We start from the raw sequence: 21,013 nt of genomic DNA, 5'->3' as shown, positions 1-21,013 counted from the left end.
CTCTCGCCCACACCCCGTCCCCGACCCCCCCACCTCTCCCTCCGCCATGGCACCCCGCATCTACTTCGGGCTCCCCTTCCCTTCCTGAGCCTCTGCAGTTCTCCGACCTCATCTCCGGCGGCCGCGCCTCGGCCTCCCCGGCTCCTCCTCCCGGCGCTCTGTCCCTCTCCAGGTCTCTGCCTCCCCCTCCTGGTCAGCTGCCCGCACCGCACCCTGGTCTCCCAGGGGATCCCTCAGCCCCGTTAAGGCGGCCCCCAGCCGAGGCCGACTGGAGCATTGGGCGGGGGCTGCAGGTGCTGCGGCAGGCTCCAACCCGGGTCCCCATGAGCCGGAGGACCCCGGATCCTCCGGCGCCGGCGGCCCCGGGCACCGAGACTTTGGAGGACTCCCCCAGCTCCACCTTAAGCGCCCCCCCTTCTCCCTTCCGCGGAGGATGGGAACTGCCAGCTCCGGGCCCCAGGTGTCCGGGCCACCCCCCCATTCCCCGCCCCTCACCCCCGCGCAGCTGGAAGCTGGGGATCAGCCCCCGATGACCCCTCCATCCTGCCCCTTGGGCACCCCCCTCCCACCAGTCCGAGGAGTGTTTGCTGCTGTGAGATCACCCCCCCCCCAACAACAACGACAAAAAAAAATTAAATAACACCCAGAGAGAGATCAGAGAGGGAGGGGGAGGAGGGAGCAGGGACGAGGGAAGAGAGAGACGGAGAAACAGGAGAGGCAGAAGAGGAGGAGGTGGGGAGACTGGGCGAGAAAGAAGCTGGAGACGGGGGAGACCCGGAGGAGGAGAGAGAAGCAGGATGGAGACATGGGGTTAGGTGGCTCGGGGGAGCTGGAAGAAAAGAGAGCGAAGAGGGGGTGTGGATTAGAAACCAGGAGGTAACCCCGGGGAGAACAGGAGGCAGAGAAAGGAGTAGGAAGATCGGGAGGTAGAGGGAGACTGGAGGGTTGGGGAAAAGAGGAGAGGAAGGAGGAGAGGCACAGAGAGCGGGGAGAGCAGAGAGGAGTGGATTTGGGGGGTCTCAGTCCCCCCGCTGCCTCGGTGTTTGGGGAACGGGACTCCCTCGAGGGAGGAGAGGCAGGCTGGAAGTCCTGGAGGGACAGGGTCCCACAGAGGGGGGAAGGAGGAGCTGAGAGAGGGGGCCAGGGCATTGGGAAGGGGTTGCTCAGAGGCCTCCCAGGGATGGGGGTTGCAGCTCGTCTGAGCGCCCCTCGAGCGCTGGTACTCTGGGCCGCACTGGGGGCAGCAGGTAAGGCCCGGGGGTTGGGGCGGGAGCTCCTGACGGAGAGGTGGGGGTGGGGTGCCAAGGAGAGGGGTTCAGGCTGCTCTCTCCCCAGCTCACATTGGACCTGCACCTGACCCCGAGGACTGGTGGAGCTACAAGGATAATCTCCAGGGAAACTTCGTGCCAGGTGCAGCCAGGGCGGGGACCCAGGAGTCGGGGCTGCCGGGTGCCTCCTTCCTCAGACCCAGGAGCCCTCTCCTCTCAGGACCCAGGAGTCCCAGCCCCTTCCTTCCCTCCTCCCTCCCTCCGGAGTTGGGCCCAGCCTCTGAACCCCAGCAGCTCACCATGGGACATTATAAATGCGCATTTCAAGTAGTGAGTGGGAGTGAGTGGAAGGAAGAAGCGTGGGGGTGCAAGAGAGAGCGTGTGTGTGGGTTTGCAGGGAAAAAGGCAGGTAGGTCTGGCTGCTGCTGGGAACCAGAGGTTCACTGGCCGGGTCCCCTGCCTTGTCCAGCCTTCTCCTGCAACTCCTCTCCCCGGTACATTCATCATCCAGCTGTGGGACAAGGGAGACTGAAAGAACTACAACTCCCATGGGCTCTGGGGCAGGCAGGCTGCGGATGAGTAGGCTGGCTACCCTCAGGGCTGCTGGGAGTTGTAGTTCCTTCCCCCCAATGACTTAATTGAAGATCGGTTTGATTAAGAAGGGTGCTAGATGGTCTTTGGAAACTCCTCCAGGATTCTTCTAGGACCCAGGATTCTGCATCCCAGCCCCCTCCTCCCTCAGACCCAGGAGCCCCCATCCCCTGCTCTTCCTCTCCTGAGATCTGGGAGTCCAAAACACAGCCTTTTTAGCGGATCCCAGCTTTGGGATCCAGTCCCTATTTCTGACCCCCTTTCCTCTCTGCCCCACCCCTGCCTCCAGGGCCTCCTTTCTGGGGCCTGGTGAATGCAGCCTGGAGTCTGTGTGCTGTGGGGAAGCGGCAGAGCCCCGTGGATGTGGAGCTGAAGAGGGTCCTTTATGACCCCTTTCTGCCCCCACTGAGACTCAGCACTGGGGGAGAGAAGGTAAGGGGCCTGCGGGGAGGGGTTACCGAATCCCCTGGGGGTGGGCATGAGTGGGGGTGGGGTGCTGAGGTGGAAGGCCTGCCTGGGGAAAGGAGGGGTACACACTGGGTGGAAAGGAGGCTCCTTACACTCTAAAATAGATCACCTGTTCTTTCCTCCCCAAACGTGGTTTCCTAGTTTTTCCGTGTCTGTAAAAGCAATGGTAACAGACTGTTCCCCGTGCCAGGCAGGGTTTTTAAAGCTTGATCAGCTTGCTAATCCTCCCAACCACCCCATGAGATAGATGCTACTATTCACCTTATTTTAAGGCTGCAGAAACTGAGGCACAGAGATTAAGTTACTTGTCTGAGGTCACACAGCTGAAGTGTCAGCACTGGGATTCAAACCCAGGCAGTGTGGTCCTAGCATCCAGGCTCCTGCCCACTTTCCAATCCCATTTCCTATAAGAGCTGGCACCCCTCTTCACTCAGCTGCCCCTGCCAAAATCCGGGTGCTATTCCCAACCCGTTCTCGCCCTCATTCCCATGTCCAGCCTGGGTCCTTTTTAGTCTCCCTGCTAAATATCATTCAGATCTTGTCACTTTGTGTCTCCTCCACTGCCCCCACCGTCACCTTGCACCTGGATGGATGCCAGAGTGTGCTAGCTGGCCTGGTTTTCTGCCTACTGCAATCCATTCTCCACCCCACAGCTAGAGAGATGTTTAAAAACACAAAGCAGATCATGCCACTCTCCTGCTCAAAACCTTTCTATTGGGATAAGTAATACTAACAAACACCTAAATAGCAAGTACTATGTTCCTGGCACTGTGCCAGGTATGAGATTATATATATCTATATTTAAATAATCAAATAATTATTTAAATAAGAATACAGAACATCCCATCATTGCCCACAAGGCCCTGTACCATCTGGCTCCTATCATCTTGGTCCCACTGGCCCCTTCACTAGCACTGAAACAGTCTACCTCAGGGCCTTTGCACTTGCTGTTTCCTCTTCCCGGAAGGCCCTTCTCCCTGCTCTTTGCAACGAATTCCTACTGATCCTTTAGGTCTCCATTCAAATGTCACTTTCTCATGAAGGCCCTTCCTCATCCCACCACCCCCTACCCCAATCTAGGCTGGGTTTCCCATTTTACCTTCTCAGAGCTCTCAGTTCTCCCCCGCATGAGCATAAGATGTAATTAATTAAGCCGTTACTTATATGGTTCATTATTTATTGTCTACCTCTGCTCCATTAGGACGCGAGTTCCATGAGGCCCAGGGTTTTTGTCTAATTGTTCATTGCTCTCCTCCTGGCATCCATGGCACATAGTAGCAGCTCAATAAATATTTGTTAGTTGAATAAATTCACCGATACCGAGCACCTGTCACGGGCCAGAACAGACCCTGGGAAGTCACTGGTGTTCCAACTATGCTGAATGATTAAATGATTGGTGGAAGCAGGAAATGTAGGAGTGGAACACAGGAGGCAAAAGACCTTCCCTCTTTGTCCCTGTGACGGCTTCCACCTCTCCTGCAGCTCCGGGGAACACTGTACAACACCGGCCGCCATGTCTCCTTCCTGCCTGCACCCCGACCCGTGGTCAATGTGTCTGGGGGTCCCCTCCTCTATAGCCACCGACTCAGTGAACTGCGACTGCTATTTGGAGCACGTGATGGAGCTGGCTCTGAACACCAGATCAACCACCAGGGCTTCTCTGCTGAGGTGGTGGCCACTGACCTCTGACCCTTGACCTTCACCCTGAGTTGACCCAATTCCTCCCGCCTGACCTTTCTCTTAATGCCTCACCCCACCCTCCTTCACAGAACTGCCCCCCCCCAAAGCACTAATCTTTAACCTGACTTGGGACCCCAGGGGTCCAGAGCTGCACCCATTCTCTCCTCCCCTTCTGCTAGGGGACCCCACTCTGTACTCTCCTCCCAGGTACAGCTCATCCACTTCAACCAAGAACTCTACGGGAACCTCAGTGCCGCCTCCCGGGGCCCCAATGGCCTGGCCATTCTCAGCCTCTTTGTCAATGTGAGCCCAGGCAAGATTCTGAGGGAGGGAAGGGCTGGGTGCCTGGAATCAGGTCTGGGGAAGAGGGAATGTGGGAGGCCCAGAGTCCTGGGTCCTGGGGGAGGAAGGGATTGGGGCCTTGGACTTCTGGATTCCTACCTCCTCACCTCGTACCCCCACACAGGTGGCTGGCAGCTCGAACCCCTTCCTCAGCCGCCTCCTTAACCGGGACACCATCACCCGAATCTCCTACAAGAGTAAGTCCCTGGTGCATTGGTGGGGGGGGAGCAGTGTGTGCACAGGAGGGGAGTTCAAGGGGGGTACTGCTCCTCACTCCAGCCTGGTATTCCTGCAGATGATGCCTACTTTCTTCAAGACCTGAGCCTGGAGCTCCTGTTCCCCGAATCCTTTGGCTTCATCACTTATCAGGGCTCTCTCAGCACACCCCCCTGCTCAGAGACTGTCACCTGGATCCTCATTGACCGGGCCCTCAATATCACCTCCCTCCAGGTGACCCTCTGTCTGCCCCCTCCAGACTGGCCAACCCATTCCCTGGCCTGGGCATCCCTCTTGGCCTCACCCACGCTCCTCCTCCTTCCTTGTCTGGCTGCTAGGAGGGTCACACAACCTTTGGGGTTGGGCGGGGGCCGAATAAGACCCCGCCCACCTGCTCCGGGGGCGGGGCTTCCTCTGTGACCATTCGCCAGGACCGTGCATTATTCACTCTCGGTTTCCCACCCCGTTCCGCGGCAGATGCACTCCCTGAGACTCCTGAGCCAGAATCCTCCGTCCCAGATCTTCCAGAGCCTCAGCGGTAACGGCCGGCCCCTGCAGCCCTTGGCCCACAGGGCCTTGAGGGGCAACAGGGACCCGCGGCACCCCGAGAGGCGCTGCCGAGGCCCCAATTACCGACTGCATGGTATGGTCCAGTCTGCACCATCCCCCCTCCCCCGCACGTCTTGGTCTAATTCGCCTATGTGTCTCGCCTTCTTTTCTCAATATGATACAATCCTACCCACCCCTTTGCTGTTTCTGTATGGTCCAGCCTCCTGAGCTCGCACTCGCTTTCTCCCCTCTACGTATGTGTCAAAATGGTACAGTCCACCTCAAAGCCATAGACCATTGCTGGTCCGTGATTTGTCTTTCCTTTTCACTGCTTGCAACTTGTAACTTGGTATATAACGCGAGCTCCCTGGCTTCCTACTGGGCCGTGGTTTCTATCACGATGGCTTTCCAAAATGGTACAGCCCGGATCCCTTCCCTGTTTCCATGTGGTACAATCTCATGCTGTTCCATAATCTGACACACACACCCTTCCTGAAAATCAACATGGTACAATCCCCTTCCCTTTCTACTGCCTCCCTGTGGTTCGACCCTGTGATCTCACGGCCACCTCTCTAGCTTCTCAATATGGTTTGGCCCAGACCCCCCCACCCCATGAATACCTTCACGTAGTTCGGTCCGATGCTGAAGCTGGACGTCCTTATTCCACCCTCCTGCTGCCTCCTGCTGGTTAAATCCAGTGCCGGTCCAGAATCTGAGCGTTCCCCCCAGCTTCTCGACCTGGTACAGGCTGGGTTCCCCCTTCGCGGCCTCCCTGTGGTAGGAGCCCTACGCGGCCCAGCCCCCGCCCCCTGCAAACCCTCTGCAGGGTCCATCCTATCGTGCCCTAAACTAACGCTCCCCCACCGGTGTCGTCTGTTTTACAGTGGATGGTGCCCCCCACGGTCGCTGAGACTCCCCATCGAGGATTGCGCCTGTCCTTTCCAAGTCTCCCCACACGGGGAGGGGAGTCACCCCCAAAACAAAGCTATTAAAGGGACAGAATACTTCCTGTTTCTTAGTGGTCTGATTCTAGGCGCGGCGGGGAAACATTTGGGTACTGAAGAAGCAGCCTTCTTCTAGAAACCAGTCTCCCTCTTCCTAAACCTCACTGCTCGGTTTTTTTTTTTGGCTTCCTGTTTCCCAAAACCGTCATTTAGACTGGCGGCTCCTTTAAGCGGTGCCTCTTTCACTCCCCCCCAACTCACCCTCCCCGTCGGGCAGCACGCGCAGAGCCATGTGCTTCCCCCTCCCGCCTGCCTCATTGGCCCGAACTGGGTCACGGTCCCGCCCCCAGTGCCGTCTCCCATTGGGCAAATGTAGGTCAGGGTCCCGCCTCCCACCTAAAGGCACTGCAACTTCACGCACTGAACCCCTCACGCGCCCTCCCGGGCCTTGGCGGATCCAGGGGTCCCATTGGCCGTGCGTCTCGAGGGGTCAAGACGCGATTGGCCCACGCTTTCAGCCGGAGGGAGGCACGCGGCTGGGGTGCTTGGCCCAAGAGGCAGGCGGGGGCCGAGAGGAGGGGTGCGCGCTGTGGCGTCGGGTGTTTTGGTTTGGCTTTTTTTTTTTTTTTTTTTTTTTCCGCGAAAGAAGTTTGCGTTGGCCACGCCTCAAGGCGGCCGCCTCCTCTTGCCCCCTCCCCCGCCCCTCCGCGCACACCTCTTGGTGCAGATTGCAAAGCGCCTTCCGCTGAGAGAGCTGCAGATTTTGCAAGAGCCAGGCTCGCCCACCTTGTAGAAGGAGCCTTGTGTCCCCTTGAACTCTGGGTTGCAAAGAGCCGGCTGCCTGATTTGATCAGCCCCTCACTCGGACTGCATGGTCTTCAGGGACCCTCCTGAGTTGCACGTTTCTGCACTGAGGACTGCAAATCCCCGTCACTCCTAGGATTTGCAGTGTTCTGGATACTGGAGGCTTGCAAGCTACGCTCGCCCGTCCCTGGGCAGGCACTCGCCCGAACCACTGGAGTGTGCCGCTGACTGACAGGCCAGCTCTTCGCCTCTCCATGAGCCCGTGAGCCTGCGGGCAGGTGCCCGGTGATGGCGCGGCCCGTGAGCGACAGGACCCCGGCCCCCCTGCTGCTGGGCGGCCCAGCCGGGGCCCCCCCTGGCGGGGGAGCGCTGCTTGGGCTGCGGAGCCTTCTGCAGGGGACCAGCAAACCCAAAGAGCCAGCCAGCTGTGAGTTCTAGCCCCCATCTATCCCAAGTGCTGGGGCGGGGGGCTACCTCCTACGTGCGGAGAGTCCATCCTCCAATCGTCGTCTACCCAATTACTAAGGCGTTTAGGTAGATCCCTCAGCACCCAGGATCCAAGTACCCGCGCTCAAGTCCTTCCACCAGGAGGACCCAGGAGTCCCCCAGAGTCCTCCTCTCCGAGGACCCAAGAGTCTGGGCCCCAGCCCCCGCTTCCTTTGGTCCTGAGAGTCTGGACCCCTGGGGTCCAGGGAGGAGGGAGGGGGTGTGTCGGATGCTCACACGGTAGTGACACGGGCTTGGGCGGGGCCTCCTGGGGTCACATGGAGTCTAGGGATGAGGAATGTGCCCCAGGAATAGAGCCCCTTCCTGCCCCTTACAGAGTGTGGGGGTGGGGAGAAGAGGCTACAGTGAGCTGGAGGGTAGGCTACAGAGAAATTACAGAACTGTCATTTTTTTCCCTCTCACCTGCTCAACCCTCCACCTACCTCTGTCTGAACTTCCGTCCCCCTTCTGTCTATCCCTTCCCTGTTCTGTGTCCTATCCCTCTTTGGGTCCCTGTCCTCCCCTCTTTCTGAGTCGCTGTCCCTCTCTCGGTCTCTGTCCCCCTCTCTCTGTCTCTGCCGCCCCCGTCTGTACCTTCTCTTTGGGTCTCTTTCCCTCTCTTGAGTCTCTGTCTCTTCTCTTTGGGTCCTTGCCTTCCCTCCTATCTCTCCCTCTCCCCCGCCTGTCCCCTCTTTCTCTGGATCTCCGCCCCGTGGACTCTATCTCCCCTTTCTTCGTGTATCTCTGTCTCGGGATCTCTTCTCCATCTCTTCCTTCCCACCCCGCCCGGTCTTTCCCTGGCCCGCAGGTCTCCTGAAGGAAAAGGAGCGCAAGGCGGCTCTGCCGGCAGCCACGGTCCCGGGGCCGGGCCTGGAGACGGCGGGCCCGGCGGATGCCCCAACTGGGGCGGTGGTGGGCGGCGGGTCCCCGCGGGGGCGCCCAGGGGCCGCGCCTGGCCCGGGTCTGTTGGCGCCGCTGCTGTGGGAGCGGACGCTGCCGTTCGGCGACGTGGAGTACGTGGACCTGGACGCCTTCTTGCTGGAGCACGGGCTTCCGCCCAGCCCGCCGCCCCCCGGCGGCCCATCACCGGCGCCCTCTCCGGTGCGCACGCCCGCACCCTCCCCGGGGCCCGGTTCCTGCGGCTCAGCTTCCCCTCGTTCCTCCCCAGGGCACGCCCCCACCCGGGCTGCCCTCGGGGCCGCGGGCGGCCACCGCGCAGGTGCGACGGCAGGGGCGGGGCAGGGCCCTGGCGGGGCGGGGCTTGAGCTTCAGGGGCAGGGCTGTGCGGCACTTGGTCCCGGGACGGTGGGGCTGGGGTTGTGCGCCCAAATTCTGGGTCTACCTAGGCGCGAGATGTTGGGAGAGGAGTCCGGATTCTTTGTCCCTAATGCATCAGGGACTGGGTCTCCTGGATCCATTGGACATGAGGGACTTGGGATCCCAAATTCCAGGAAGCCTGCCCCGTCGGGCGGTAGTGTGGACTGTGCTGTGGGACTTGGTGACTGAGGGTCCGGATACTCGAGGAGCCGGGATTGGGATTCCAGAACACCGGAATTATTTACTGGGGAGTGAACTGCGCTCCTGAATCTGGGCCCGGAATCGGTGGAGTGGGGAAGGACCGTAGCTCCTAGGACCTCTGCAGGGGAGAAAGCAAGGTCCGGGCACAGACTTCTGTTTCACCAGGATATAAGAGACTGACAGCCCTAGTTGCTGGGTCCTCGAGTGGAAAGGAGCTAGGGTCCGTCCCGGAGTCTGCTGGAGGGGAAAAAGTCGGGGATCTTCATTCTGGGTCTTCCGTTGAGGCGAGGACCGAGAGCTTCCTATGTTCCTGGGAGAGGAAGGGCCTGGGATCCCAGAATCATGTGTGTCCCAGTGGCGACGGAGAAGGTCCAGGGGTCCGTTTGTCAGCGTGTTCCCCAGAGACCAGGAGGGCCTGGATCTTTGGAAGTTGTGAGGTTGGAGCTGAGAGACCCCAGGGAGCAAAAGGAAAAGTGTGCTCCCTCGGGCACTTAGGGGTCTCCACGGGCGGACTGCAGGTTGGGGATTCCTGGACACACCTGCCCTTGGCCGGACCTCGGGGCAGAACGAGGGCCCTCCGGTACCCAGCGCACATTCCCGCGCCACGTGAGTCGTCTCCTCCCTCCTCCCTGGTCCTCACTTCGCGCACGCGCGGTGACGCGAAGGGGGGCGTGGCCTGGGGAGCTAGAGGGCGCCCGTGGCGGCTGGGAGGGGGGCGGGGGGGCGGGGCGGGAAAGCAGGCGCCCGCACGTGACTGGCCCTGAACCTGTGTCCTCAGCTGACCCCGGCTTGCTCGCTCTTAAAGGCACAGGCCGCCCCTGCCCCTTCTCTTGAACCAACCTTCCAAAAACTTCAGTCATTTCTGCTTCTCTTCCCTTACTCTTCGGGGCCGGTAGCTCCTAAGCGGCTCACCTGAAGTCTTTTCAGTGCACTGGATTTCTTTTCCCTGAACAGCCCAGGATCTAGGCTTTGGTCAGGGATTCAGTAAGCAGAATTCAGGCTAGATAATGGGGAAGGAGCTAACTGCGAATCTGAAGGCCTGAGATTTCAGAAGCAATAGAGCAGGCTCCGGTGTTACTTATGGTGTGTCAGTTATAATTGGGCCTGTTTCCCTGTTTGTAAAAGTGGAATTGGTTCCATGATGTCTGAGCACCTTTGTAGCTTAGAGAACCTTCATATTTTATATTAGAGAGGTTGATCTCTGGTGGGCTCTGTGGTAAACCTCATAAGGGGCTTCCTTGTGGTGGAAGAGATACCTGAGCAGGGGGTAGCCTCTGTGAACCCCTCCTCCCCCAAATACACATTCAAGCAGCACATTCTGTTTCCCTAAGGCCTGACCTCTCGGGACACACCCAGCCCGGTGGATCCAGACACTGTGGAGGTGCTGATGACATTTGAACCCGACCCAGCCGATTTAGCCCTGTCAAGCATTCCTGGCCACGAGACCTTTGACCCTCGGAGACATCGCTTCTCAGAGGAGGAGCTTAAGCCCCAGCCCATCATGAAGAAGGCCCGGAAGATCCAGGTGCCAGAGGAGCAGAAGGTGAGCACTGCTGGATGTAGGATGCAGGCATGGCCCTTACAGGTCCCACAGCCAGGGATGGCCCTTTCCTCATAGACACGCCTGGGCTTCTCACTGCGCTTAGCTCTCAGGTTCTCTGAAACCGGCAGCCAAGGATCAGTCGTCCACAGCCATGGGGTGCCAAGGTGCCAAGGTTTGGGCTTGAGATTTATGAAGATGGTATCACTGTGAGGTGCAGACTCAGCTAGCCCTGCTGGACCCACTAGGATAGGCTTGGAGCTTTGACCAGGCCCTGTTGCTAAGGACAGCATCTCTGAGCAGCAGTATCAGTCTGTTTCTTCTAAGCCCCTAGCCAGGCTGGGGCTGGTCCTTTGATCTCTAATTTGGGGCACTCTTCGGGGTGCTTGGATCTGCCTAGGATGCAGACTTTGCCAGCCCCTCTGGGCCTTGCTTTCTGGGCCTGGGCTGCTCCTGGGTGAGAGCCTTCAAGTTCCCATTAGCAGCCAGAGCCGCGTTCTGATTTGGGGCAGTTACCGTTTTTTTTTTTTTTTTTTTTTTTTGTTGTTGTTGTTGTTTTCCTGGGCCAGTTCTGGGGTCTCCCCTAGTAAGGGGTGCCTGGGCTCCTCTCACCAGACTTCACCATAATTACCTGAAGCCCCGAGGACTGACCTGTAAACCCAGTCTAGACCAGTGGTTTCTCCTGTCACAGGGCCCAAACGGGATTTACCCTAGTAAGCAGGAACTAGGCTTTAATGGAATGGGGGTGGGAGGAGAGCATCTTTTTGAGCTCTGGGTGGTCCTTGTTATTAAGGAGTGGTCCTCCTCCACAGCCAGATTCTAGGACTGGGGAACCCTAAGTGTAATGGTGTGGGGAGGTCTCAGGATGGGCTCCTTTGCTAAGGGACAGCGCTTCTAGCAATCAGGGCCTGTGGGGCAGAAGGCAGCTCTCTGGCCTCTATTCAAGGCCAGAGGGTCAGAGACTAGCAGCAGTTATTGGGACCGCTTAGATTGCTGGGGAAGGATGAAGTTGCCTGACAACCAGGTCAAAAGGCTCCAGCTCAGGGAGGATTTATGGGACACAAAACCCCATCGCTAGGGAGCCTAGGCTTTCCTTAGCAACCAGGATCTGAGAACGTGGTGCATAAAGCAGTGCTTTTTACTGGGAGAAGCCCTCAGACCCTGAAGGCCCCGTTGCTAGGGAACAAGCATCCTTAGCAACCAGGGGTTAACTGTAGGCCCTTTGTCAAGCAAGCAGTGGTGGGGTCCGCTTTGCACAGTGGAGACTTGAAGCCCAGTTGCTTGGAGTGGGGAGAACTCTCTCACACCTTAGCTGTTGCTAGGGGCCTACTCTCCTTAGCAACCAGGCCCTTGGGTACCCATCCTAGGAGAGCCCTGGTATTCTTTGGGCCCCACTGCTGGGCAAGAAGCACTCCAGAGGGTCTTTTAGCTGCCCCCTGGTCCTTGAAGGCACAAGGAAAGCTGCTCCTCCTGGCCCTTCTGGCCCTTAGTGCCTTCTCAAACCCCACCCTCAGGACGAGAAGTATTGGAGCCGGCGGTACAAGAATAACGAGGCAGCCAAGAGGTCCCGAGACGCCCGGCGGCTCAAGGAGAACCAGATATCGGTACGGGCGGCCTTCCTGGAGAAGGAGAACGCCCTGCTGCGGCAGGAAGTGGTGGCCGTGCGCCAGGAGCTGTCCCACTACCGCGCCGTGCTGTCCCGCTACCAGGCCCAGCACGGAGCCCTGTGAGGCCGTCCCCCGCCCCTGCCCGGCGGCCTCGCTCAGACTTGCGCCCTGACGCCCTCTTCCCTCCCCGCCTTGTGGCCCACCGGCCGGCCAGCTGGGTGCCCCAGGGACGTGATGATGCAGATAAATACATTTATATTTTTAAGAAAAAGCGAGCCTCCCCCCTCCCTCGCGGGGGCGGGGAGGGTCCTGTGTGTGTGCCCCTGCCACTTCGGGGACCCCATCCTCCCACCGCCTCCGTTAACACATCCTGAATAAATCTTGAGAACCCCAGAGCCAGCTGTTGTGGGGGAGGAGGCAGCTCCCTGGCCCCAGTTCAAGGCCATTGGGTCACACTGGCCGCGGTCTGTGGGCAGGTCTGGGCTTCGGTCCATAAAAGGCAGGAGCTACTGGAAGCGCCTAGAATTGGATCCCTCCCACGGGCTGCCGGATGCAGAAGGGGCGACGGTCTGAGAGGAATGAAGCGACTGCCTTTATTGCATAGACCTTTTCAATTGCTTTGAAGATTGGGATCAGGGGACGCACAAGAGACCGAAGACAGGAGAAATTTGTTTCCCCGCCCCCACCGGCGGGGGGTGGTGGTGGGAGGAACATTAGTGCAAATCCGAGCGTCGGCCCGGGGGAACCTGCCCCTCCTGGGCTGATTGGCCAGTTAAGTGGAGGCACGGGAGTGGATAGGGCGAGACCCGGGCCCTGACTGGCCAATTAACTAAGGCCTCCCCAGCCCGTACATGCCAGGTCCCGTCATTGGACAACGCGTAGGACAGTCTCCGCCCTCAACGGACCTGGCCCCCCAAGAGCCGGAAGCGAGGGCCTGGACCGAGCCCGGCCCTCATTGGTCAGGCACTATCCTCGGGGCCAGCCCATTTGTCGGTAACCGTGATGACCCCGACGCCCTGGAGTTCCGGCCACACTCCATCCAACATTACCTCTGGTCCCCTGGGGGCGGGCGCAATCCTGAGACGGGGCAGGGGTCCCTGCGTGTGAGGCCTTCGCCCTAACTCTAGCAGCTAGGCCACGCCCCTAGATCAGGGCCCGCCTCCTCGGAATGTCGGCCCCGCCCCCGGCGGGCTGCAAGCTTCGTTAGGTTCAAGGCTCCCGACCGGGGCGGCCCGGAGGCCCAGTGAGCAGTGTACCGAGGCCTGGATGCACCTGCGCCTGCAGTGGCCCGTACTCCACCTGCTCTCCGTCCACAGTGAGCACGCCGCGAGGCGTGAGAGGCTCCAGGCGGAAGGCACGGGCCGCGGCGTAGCCCAGCTGCGGACAGCCCAGGCTGAAGTGGCTACCTCGCTCCATGGCCAGAAAAAGGCGCAGCAGCGCAGCCCGCGAGATGCCCCCACGCACCCAGCACAGGTGCACCAGGCCGTCGTCAAAGCGCGCATGGGGAGCTGCCACCAGGTCAGCCCCCAGGTGGCTGGGTGAGATGGCCAACATGAGCACAAAGTCCCCCTCCAGCGTCACCCAGCCTGGGGGGAGTGGGGTGCCCAGAGCAGGGAGCAGGTGGTCAGGTGGGCCCCTGGTAGAGATGGCTCCCGGGGCATCAGGGGTGGGAGGTGGGAGCCCAGAGGTGGTTGGCATTTCTGGGACCCCCTCGGTGATGGGTGACAGTAAAGCCTTAGGGGAGCTAGGTGGTGAGGGCAGCAGGGGGTCTGGGGACAGTGGGGCATCCCCAGCCCCACCCCAGTCTCCGGCCAACTCTGGGCCCCCACCATTGAGGGACAGGATGGGCAGGGGCTCAGGTGAGCCAGGGGAGGTCAGGGCAGGCTTGGGCAGGGGCAAGGGCAGAGGCAGGTCAGACACCGAGCGATGCAGGGGTGAGTGTGCCACAGGCGGGGCCGGGGCCGGGGCCGGGGCCAGGGTCAGCTCTGACTTGGCACGGGGCAGGCCATGGGCAGGGGTGGGGGAGGCAGTTTCCACAGCAGCAGGGAGGTAGGAGAGGCGTCCGCGGTAGGTGTGCAGGTTGGCGAGGCCCAGCACCGTGCCCAGTGTGAAGCGGGCGCTGCCCAGGGCCCTGAAGCGCTCACTCTGGATGTCCACGTCTGACACGAAGCCCCAGGCCACGGACAGGAAGGAGAAACAGCGGGAGCCCGAGGCCAGCGTCACAGAGAGCAGATCCAGCGGGCGGCTGCCACCCCGGCAAAGGAGCAGCGAGCAGTTGAGCAGCAGGTCGACACCCAGGGCAGGTTCAAACCTTCACATCCAGAGATGGACGGACACAGGGGGAAAGAGTAAACGGGGTGGCATGAGAGACATGGAGCGCAGGGTGGCAGGAGAAAGACACGGAAAGGTGGGGGCGCAGACAGCAGGGGGACCGTTTGGCCACCTCCAGATGGACTCGTCTTACTGAGCCAGGTTCCCTGTCTGTTCTCTCGTCCATAAGCATTCACTCAGTGCCACCTGTGAGGCAGGCACAGTTCTGGGCACTAGGCATACAGCTGGGAGCGGACAGGCAGACATGTCTGGGGCGGGGGCGGGGGTGAGGGGAGCAGCCCAGTCAAGACTGATCGACTTGACTGACCGTGGACTGTCTGGGGGAGATGTGGGGATAGCCGTGCCAGGTTGCAGGAGGGCTCATCCCTCCCCTCAGGTCCCAGGCTGGCGGACTTGGGACCCCACCTACCCCCCATGTTGGTTCACGGCTCCAGCCAGGGCATTGCCTGAGCCACAGGGGAGGATGCCCACGGGTGTCTTCACAGCTTCTTCCCAGTCAGGGCGGTCTAGGAGTCCATTCAGCACCTGCAGGGTGGGACACCGGCCACCTGGGTCCTGGTCCCAGAGCCAGCCTCCAGAATCCCCCAGGGCTCAGGCAGGGTGCCCCTGCCCTACCTCGAACAGCAGCCCGTCTCCCGAGACTGTGATGATGCCGTCCCACTCGCTCAGGCTCAGCCCCTGAACCAGCTCCCGGGCATGGTTCTGCCGCTCTAATGTGGGGAACAAGGTGGTGAGCCAGGCTGTTCCACTCTGTCCCACCACCACTCCCCAGGACTCAGAACTCAGGAGTCCTGCCCCCTGCCCGCAACCCCCCCACCCCTGCCCCGGGCCTGGCCCTTACTTCCATCCTGACATGGCCCTTACCTGTCTGGATGAGGTTGAAGGACAGCCCAGCTTCAGAGATCATGGGCAGCACATGGTTCTTACACCATTGCCAGGCCAGACCCCGCCCCCCGAAGGGGTTGACCAATAGGAGCAATCGGGGGGGCCTTGGCAGCAGTTCGGGGGTTATTTCTGCAAAGAGAGGGGAAGGAGTCTACAGAGGCCACAGACCCAGGCCCCTCCCCTTGGAAGTTGGAACTGCAAACAGCCCAGTGGAGCAGGCACAGCAGCCTGCTGGGAATTCAGGTTTTCTCCAGGGCTTCGGGTGCCCAGGCTCCGGTGTGCAGCCCCGCCCCCCTCTCCCAGGGGCTGAGACAAAGGCAGGGCTCGCGTGTCTAATCCCCATGCCCTTTGGACCCATGTGTGGGAGTAGGAAGGGGAGCTGTGGGTTCCACTTTATCCTCAAACACCTGGAATCCAGGATCAGGTTACTCCGCTGTGCAAGGCTCCCTCACTGTCACCATCCCTAAGGGCCCCCAGACAGCCAGCAGGGTCCAGATGCAGACCCTTGACCCTTTACCTCCTGGCTCAACTGAGGAGCCTGGGTGGGGGCCTCTGCCCAGAAGCCTTCTCTGACTCCCCCCCACCCTCAGAGGCTGGATTAGATGCGACCTCTGGGCTCCTGGAACGCTTCAGGGGACTTCTGTGAGTGCCTGTCACCCTGGGTGGTGACTAATCATGTCTCAGTCTGCTGCTCTCACCAGACGTGGAGCTCTGACTCATCCGTGTGGTCAGGGCTCATGGAAGCGGGGGAGGGGACAGAGACAAAAATCTATGAGAGCAGCAGACACAAATCATTTTTCTCTGCCTGTGGTTTCTCTTCCTTCTCTACCCCATCCCTGTGTCTATCACTCTTTCAATACGGACCAAGAGAGACACAGCACAGACAGACACACAGTAGAGAAGAGACAGAGGTGTCCACAGAGGGAAATCCACAGAGACACTAAGGTGGCCCTAGGACAGAGCGGCTGCGTGGTGCCTCACCCCCGTCCCCAGGTAGTGGCAGTCCACGGAGCAGACACATGAGGGCAATGGCCCAGCGCTGGGCCTCAGCGCGGTTCTCCTCGTAGGTGGCTGCCCCGTCGGCCCGAAAAGTGCGGGCGGCTCTGCGCCGGCCCCCGAGCCGACCCCCGCGCCGGCCCTGCGGGTAGGTGTAGATGCAGAAGTAGGCTGCCGAGTCCGAGGGGCTGCGACTCCGCAGGGTGCAGCAGCCTGACACCTCGGCCAGCGGGACCAGGCCGCCCCGGGGCCGGGCTTCGGGCTTCGGGCGCAGCCGCTGTATGTGCAGGGCCTGTGGTGTGAGAGTGAGCGCGAGGCGGGAGCCCCGGGCCGGGTAGGAGCCGAACTCGCCATGCAGGAGCGGGGTGCTGGCGGCCAATGGCGGCGGTGGTGGGGGGGCCATGGCCTCAGCCCTGTCCAGGGCGCTTCTAGGCCTGTGGCCCCAGCTCCAGGTCAGCTCCTGGTCTGGCCTCTGTGGGGAGGGAGGAGGGCAGGAGTCAGAGTCCAAGACCCCTGTGGCAGGTAGAGAGAAGCAGGGGCAGGGCCTGTGGACAGGAGACAACAAGGGGTGGTGACAGCGAGATGGGAGCATCAGAGACAGACAGGCTCAGACAAGTGTGGGGAGACCCTGAGGACACAGGGCAGAAGCCCGTTGAACAGGAAGGCCAGCATCCTGGAGGGTGGACAGCCAGGCATGCACATGTTCATTCATTTATTTCCCAGATAATTACTCAGTACCCTCTATGTGCCAATCACAGTGCCAGACCCAGCAAACACAGCAGGGAACAAAACAGACAAAAATCCCTGCCTTTATGGAGTTCATATTCTCGTCAGAAGACAGAAAGACAAGAGAAAGAAGTCAAATATATAGTGTGCTGGATAGTAAGGGCTTTGGAGAAGGATAAGGCAGAGGAGAGAGAGCCGGATGGTGGAGATACGCAGAGACAGAGAACACAACACACACACACACACACACACACACACACACACGCATGCACGACGCGCGCACGGTCATCTCCAGATGGAGAAAGTTACACGGGAGAGACACTTGGACACAAAGAAAGAGAGGGATAAGGTCTAAGAGCCAGAGAAACTCCGAGAGAAGGAGACAACCAGCTTCAATGAGATGAAACCCAGGATGATGAGAGTAAGAGTTCAGGGGCTCCAGGAGGTCCTCTGAGGGTCAGAAAGACAAAGGAGAGAAAGAGCAGATAGGAGGGGCAGGACGGAGGGGTGCAGACGGCTGGAGAGACCAAGAAAGGCATGTGACATGGAGGAACTAGGGAGTCAGAGAGCTAGAGGAGCCACATGCAGGCGCCTGCGAGGGACAGGGGCCAAGAGCTGGACCCCGAGCACTGACCTGGGCGTCTGGCAGCCTGCTCTCCAGGGAGGGGGTGGGAGCCGGGCCTGAGGTCCCCTCCCCAGAGGCCTTCCCCCTGCCCTCTGCCCAGCTTCTGTCTCCTTCCAGCTCACCTTTGTTCCCCACCGCCCCGCCCACCCAGCCAGCTGCCAGTCCTGCCCCTCACCTTCCCAGGCCCAGTGCTGCCCCAGACACACCCCCATCTGTGGACTCACCCTCAGGAGTCACCTCTGCTCCCTGCCCTGGGCAGCTCCCTCGGGCCCCGCCCCTAAGCTTGCACTGACCAGCGCCCCCATCCCTGAGCTCTAATCAGGCCTAGATACAAAGTCCGAGATCTCCTCCAGTCCTGGGCCTGAGCCTCTGTCCCTAGGTCCTCGAATCTCTGGCCTGGTCTCCATTCTCTCCACCCACCCTGGTCCCCCAGACCTGGGCCTGGGTCTCCATCAGAAGGTCCCGCCCCCCCAACTCCATAAGCCTGAGTCTCTGTCTCCGGTTTCTCCGATCCCGGTCCCTCCATCCCCACCCCATTTCCAGAACCCAGTCCCAGACCTGGGTTTCCATTCCTGGATCCCTCAGTCCCGGTTTTGGTTCTCCATCTCCATCCCACACCCCTGATACCCCAGTCCCGGCCTGCGTCTCCGTTCCTCTTGGTCCCGCGGTCCCCCAGACTCAGGTCCCTGACCCTACCCCCGCACCCTCCTCACACGCCGAGTCCTCCTCCAGGCGGCCCCTCAAATCAGCACCAACCGCCCCCATCAGACCCAGGGGTGGGGGGAGGGTGTGCATCCGCTCAGCCAATGGGCGCGCGGCCGGTCTGAGCCGCGCCAGTGAGGGCGCGCGGGGGGCGGGGCCGGCCAGCTCGCGAGCTTGGCGCAGGGGCCTGCCCAGGGCGAGCTTGAGAACTGGGCGGGGCATCGCGCTTCGCGAGATCAGCTGCCATAGTAAGTGAGGGCACACGCGCAGCAGAGGCGGCGTCACGACCCCACAGCCAGCGCCGCTGGCTCCATCTTTGTGGAGGGCAAGTGGTAGCCCTGCCCCATCCATTGAGTTTTTAAAAGAAAAAAGGCAGGACGGAGGAGATCTTCAGCTGCAGACAGAGACTGACCCTAACACAGGTAAACAAGACCCAGAGCTATGCAAATGGAGTTAGTAAAAGAGACCCAAAAAAGCAGAATCATAGGCAGTGAGAGACTTAGAGAAAGAGAGTGCTGTCTGTTTTTCAGATAGTTACAGAAAGTCAGACAAACAGAGATATATACAAAGAGACAAAGACAATAGAATTGAGAATATGCAAGGTTAAGGACACAAGAAAGCCCAGAAAATGATGGACACAGAGATGGAGACAGATACTTCTGGAATGAAAATCAGGGAGGAGAGGCTCCCATTAATTCACCAACTCTTTGCCTTGGACTCAAACCAGAGTTGAGGCAGCATAACATGGACATCTGCCTAGTGAATGACCCAGTAACATGGCAAGACAGAGAAACAAGGAGAGAGATGGGGGAAAACAGTATCTGAGAGAGACTTCTAGGCCAGGGGTAAGGGAGGAAGACAATGTTCGAGGAGGACAATGCTGAGAGGAAGTGAGCCCGAGAGACAGAAAACAAAAATGTTGACAGAGAGACATAGAGAGGCAAAGACATAGTGAGGTGGAAAGAAAGCAAGGCAAGAATAATGTCAGGAGACCAAGAAACAGAATGGTAGAAAGACACATGCAGAAAGAGACAGGGACAGAATTTGCTAGAAAGCGATGAATGGAGGACGTTCTTTTATTGTCAAACAACATACCTTGTGTTCAACCCAGAGTAGCAACAGCACCAGATAATATATGCCACAGAAATACCCAGAGAGGGCGGGTGGGGACAGAAACCCAGGAAGGAGAGACAGGGAAATACACACCTTAGTCTGGGAGAAAGAAAAGCAGTCACACTGGACCGACAAAGATGCTGGGACTCAAAGACAGAGACCAAGTCACCAAGGCAAGGGAACAGAGACAAGGAGGAAATTGTGTCCCATGCTGTGGAGATCTTAACTTTCAGAGGGACCCTTACCTGATCCCGCTGCTCCTCTGCTTCAAGGTGTCCATTCATCTGCTGGCTCTCTGCTGTGCTACCACATCAGCAAGACCCTGGTCCTGGGTGGCAGGCCATGGGAGGGTGGTACGGGCAGGAAGTCAGGCCTCACAGCGGGGACCTGGCCTTAGGCTCTGTGGAGGACAGGTGAGTAAGTATGAGCATCAGGAGCAGACTGCAGGCCGGGCTGGATGTGTTGGAGGCCAAAGGGGCAGGGCTTCCCTAAGGAAGGAGAAAAGAGGGGACAGGTCGGCTTCGCTACGGCCCAGCCAGTCCATCTGGTCCTACCCGAGATAGGCTAACAATAGGAGTGGAGGCTAATTTGTACTGAGCACTTATATACAAAGCACTGTTCTAAGCATTTATACTAACTTATGTAAAGCTGGAAAATACTCCGTGTGCCAAGCCTATTATCCCCTTTTTGCGGATAAGGAAATAAGGCACAGACAGGTTAAGCGACTTGCCCAAGGTCACACTGTTGTTAGTAATTAGCACGGCCAGAATTTGAATTTGGCTACAGCCGACAAGACCCCATCTCACCATCTTTCTATGTCTGTGCTTCTCCCCGAATCTCCATCTTCCCTCTCTTTCTAGGTCTCCTTTTCACCCCCCGAGTCTCCATTCCCCTCACTCTCCATCTCTGTCCACTCCCGCTCTGGGCCTCCAATCCTCCTCCCCTCTGAATCTTTATCTCCTTCCAAGTCTCTTCTCCCTTCTCTTTCAGGAGCCTTTTACCCATTCCCTTTGCACCCCACACCCCAAGCCTGCGGCTTCAGTGCGCCTCCTTCGCATTCCAGTACCGTGCAAAGCCCTCACACAGAGCGCGCGGGGCCACTCGAATCTCTCCGGAAGGGAAAAGCAGCCCTCAAGTGGTAGAGGCTGAGGAGGGGTCAGAGAAGGGGCAGGGGGAGAAGACGAATATAAAAATTGGAAATAGAGGATGCTATAGACTGGGCTGCAGCAAGAAGTTCCCGGGTTAGATCTCAGGTAGGACTTCCAGAGCAGCGGCTGCGCCTAAGAAGCGCCGCACGAGATAAGAGAGGTGAGCCTGATAAGGAAACGCCTGAAGCGTGGGGTCAGAGGTTTCCTGAGGTCCTGACAAGCCCCGCCAGCTCCGCCTCCTTACCTCCAATACGCGGCCCGCCGGGTCCTCCAGGAGCCACAGAGAGGCCGTCGCCGTCGGGCCAGAGCGTCACCGTACGCCGCGACCTCCTGGCGCCGAGCGACATCTCTCTAGCTCCCAAATCCCTTTTTTCCGGAAGACTATCGAGAACAGGGACTGGGTAGGGCCAGAGAGGCCCCCGACGGCTCTCCACCCACCCCTAGTCCTTGACGTAGCGCTTGTTCCTGGTGGGT

At 59.5% G+C, this 21,013-nt stretch overlaps 3 protein-coding genes across 12 annotated transcripts; 2 read left to right on the top strand and 1 right to left on the bottom strand.

The window, feature by feature from the left end:
• Positions 1–223: 223 nt before the first annotated feature.
• Positions 224–6,127, top strand: CA11 (carbonic anhydrase 11). Of its 2 annotated transcripts, none has more exons than XM_026481910.4 (9): positions 224–1,247; positions 1,336–1,410; positions 2,149–2,291; positions 3,810–3,995; positions 4,215–4,310; positions 4,474–4,546; positions 4,645–4,799; positions 5,043–5,208; positions 5,999–6,127. In XM_026481910.4, exons 1-9 carry the CDS (start codon positions 1,181–1,183, stop codon positions 6,022–6,024), a joined length of 987 nt encoding a protein of 328 aa, XP_026337695.1. In that variant the 5' UTR covers positions 224–1,180; the 3' UTR covers positions 6,025–6,127. The 2 variants fall into 2 exon arrangements, with proteins under 2 accessions (XP_026337695.1, XP_026337696.1); XM_026481911.4 differs by having other exon boundaries at positions 509–1,247; positions 2,179–2,291.
• A 323-nt stretch (positions 6,128–6,450) lies between these two features.
• On the top strand, positions 6,451–12,406 carry DBP (D-box binding PAR bZIP transcription factor). 2 transcript variants are annotated; one of them, XM_026481912.4, is made up of 4 exons: positions 6,451–7,289; positions 8,157–8,567; positions 10,198–10,409; positions 11,921–12,406. In XM_026481912.4, the coding sequence occupies exons 1-4, from the start codon at positions 7,151–7,153 to the stop codon at positions 12,134–12,136; spliced, it is 978 nt and encodes a 325-aa protein (XP_026337697.1). In that variant the 5' UTR covers positions 6,451–7,150; the 3' UTR covers positions 12,137–12,406. The 2 variants fall into 2 exon arrangements, with proteins under 2 accessions (XP_026337697.1, XP_057170519.1); XM_057314536.1 differs by lacking the exon at positions 6,451–7,289 and adding an exon at positions 7,315–7,725.
• A 177-nt stretch (positions 12,407–12,583) lies between these two features.
• SPHK2 (sphingosine kinase 2) lies at positions 12,584–20,910 on the bottom strand. Of its 8 annotated transcripts, none has more exons than XM_048223832.2 (7): positions 20,784–20,899; positions 19,637–19,791; positions 16,211–16,697; positions 15,209–15,358; positions 14,960–15,054; positions 14,754–14,869; positions 12,584–14,324 (listed from the first exon to the last, which is right to left on the bottom strand). In XM_048223832.2, the coding sequence occupies exons 2-7, from the start codon at positions 19,673–19,675 to the stop codon at positions 13,223–13,225; spliced, it is 1,989 nt and encodes a 662-aa protein (XP_048079789.1). In that variant the 5' UTR covers positions 19,676–19,791; positions 20,784–20,899; the 3' UTR covers positions 12,584–13,222. The 8 variants fall into 8 exon arrangements, with proteins under 8 accessions (XP_048079789.1, XP_044234065.1, XP_048079791.1 ...); XM_044378130.3 differs by having other exon boundaries at positions 19,637–19,879; positions 20,784–20,866; XM_048223834.2 differs by having other exon boundaries at positions 20,458–20,790.
• Between the last annotated feature and the right edge of the window lie 103 nt (positions 20,911–21,013).

This window comes from Ursus arctos, unplaced genomic scaffold (genome assembly GCF_023065955.2).
Source record: "Ursus arctos isolate Adak ecotype North America unplaced genomic scaffold, UrsArc2.0 scaffold_19, whole genome shotgun sequence".
Classification (NCBI taxonomy): domain Eukaryota; kingdom Metazoa; phylum Chordata; class Mammalia; order Carnivora; family Ursidae; genus Ursus; species Ursus arctos.
This window is presented reverse-complemented; position numbering and strand designations above follow the sequence as displayed.

Coding starts and splice junctions, on each gene's coding strand:
- DBP (XM_026481912.4), top strand. CDS start 7,151: ATGGCGCGGCCCGTGAGCGACAGGACCCCGGCCCCCCTGCTGCTGGGC. Junction 8,568..10,197: donor CGCGGGCGGCCACCGCGCAG/GTGCGACGGCAG, acceptor TGTTTCCCTAAG/GCCTGACCTCTCGGGACACA. Junction 10,410..11,920: donor AGGTGCCAGAGGAGCAGAAG/GTGAGCACTGCT, acceptor CCCCACCCTCAG/GACGAGAAGTATTGGAGCCG.
- SPHK2 (XM_048223832.2), bottom strand. CDS start 19,675: ATGAATGGACACCTTGAAGCAGAGGAGCAGCGGGATCAG. Junction 16,698..19,636: donor CAGAGGAGCAGCGGGATCAG/GTAAGGGTCCCT, acceptor CCCTCCCCACAG/AGGCCAGACCAGGAGCTGAC. Junction 15,055..15,208: donor CTTCAACCTCATCCAGACAG/GTAAGGGCCATG, acceptor TCCCCACATTAG/AGCGGCAGAACCATGCCCGG.
- CA11 (XM_026481910.4), top strand. CDS start 1,181: ATGGGGGTTGCAGCTCGTCTGAGCGCCCCTCGAGCGCTGGTACTCTGG. Junction 4,311..4,473: donor TTCTCAGCCTCTTTGTCAAT/GTGAGCCCAGGC, acceptor ACCCCCACACAG/GTGGCTGGCAGCTCGAACCC. Junction 4,547..4,644: donor CACCCGAATCTCCTACAAGA/GTAAGTCCCTGG, acceptor GTATTCCTGCAG/ATGATGCCTACTTTCTTCAA.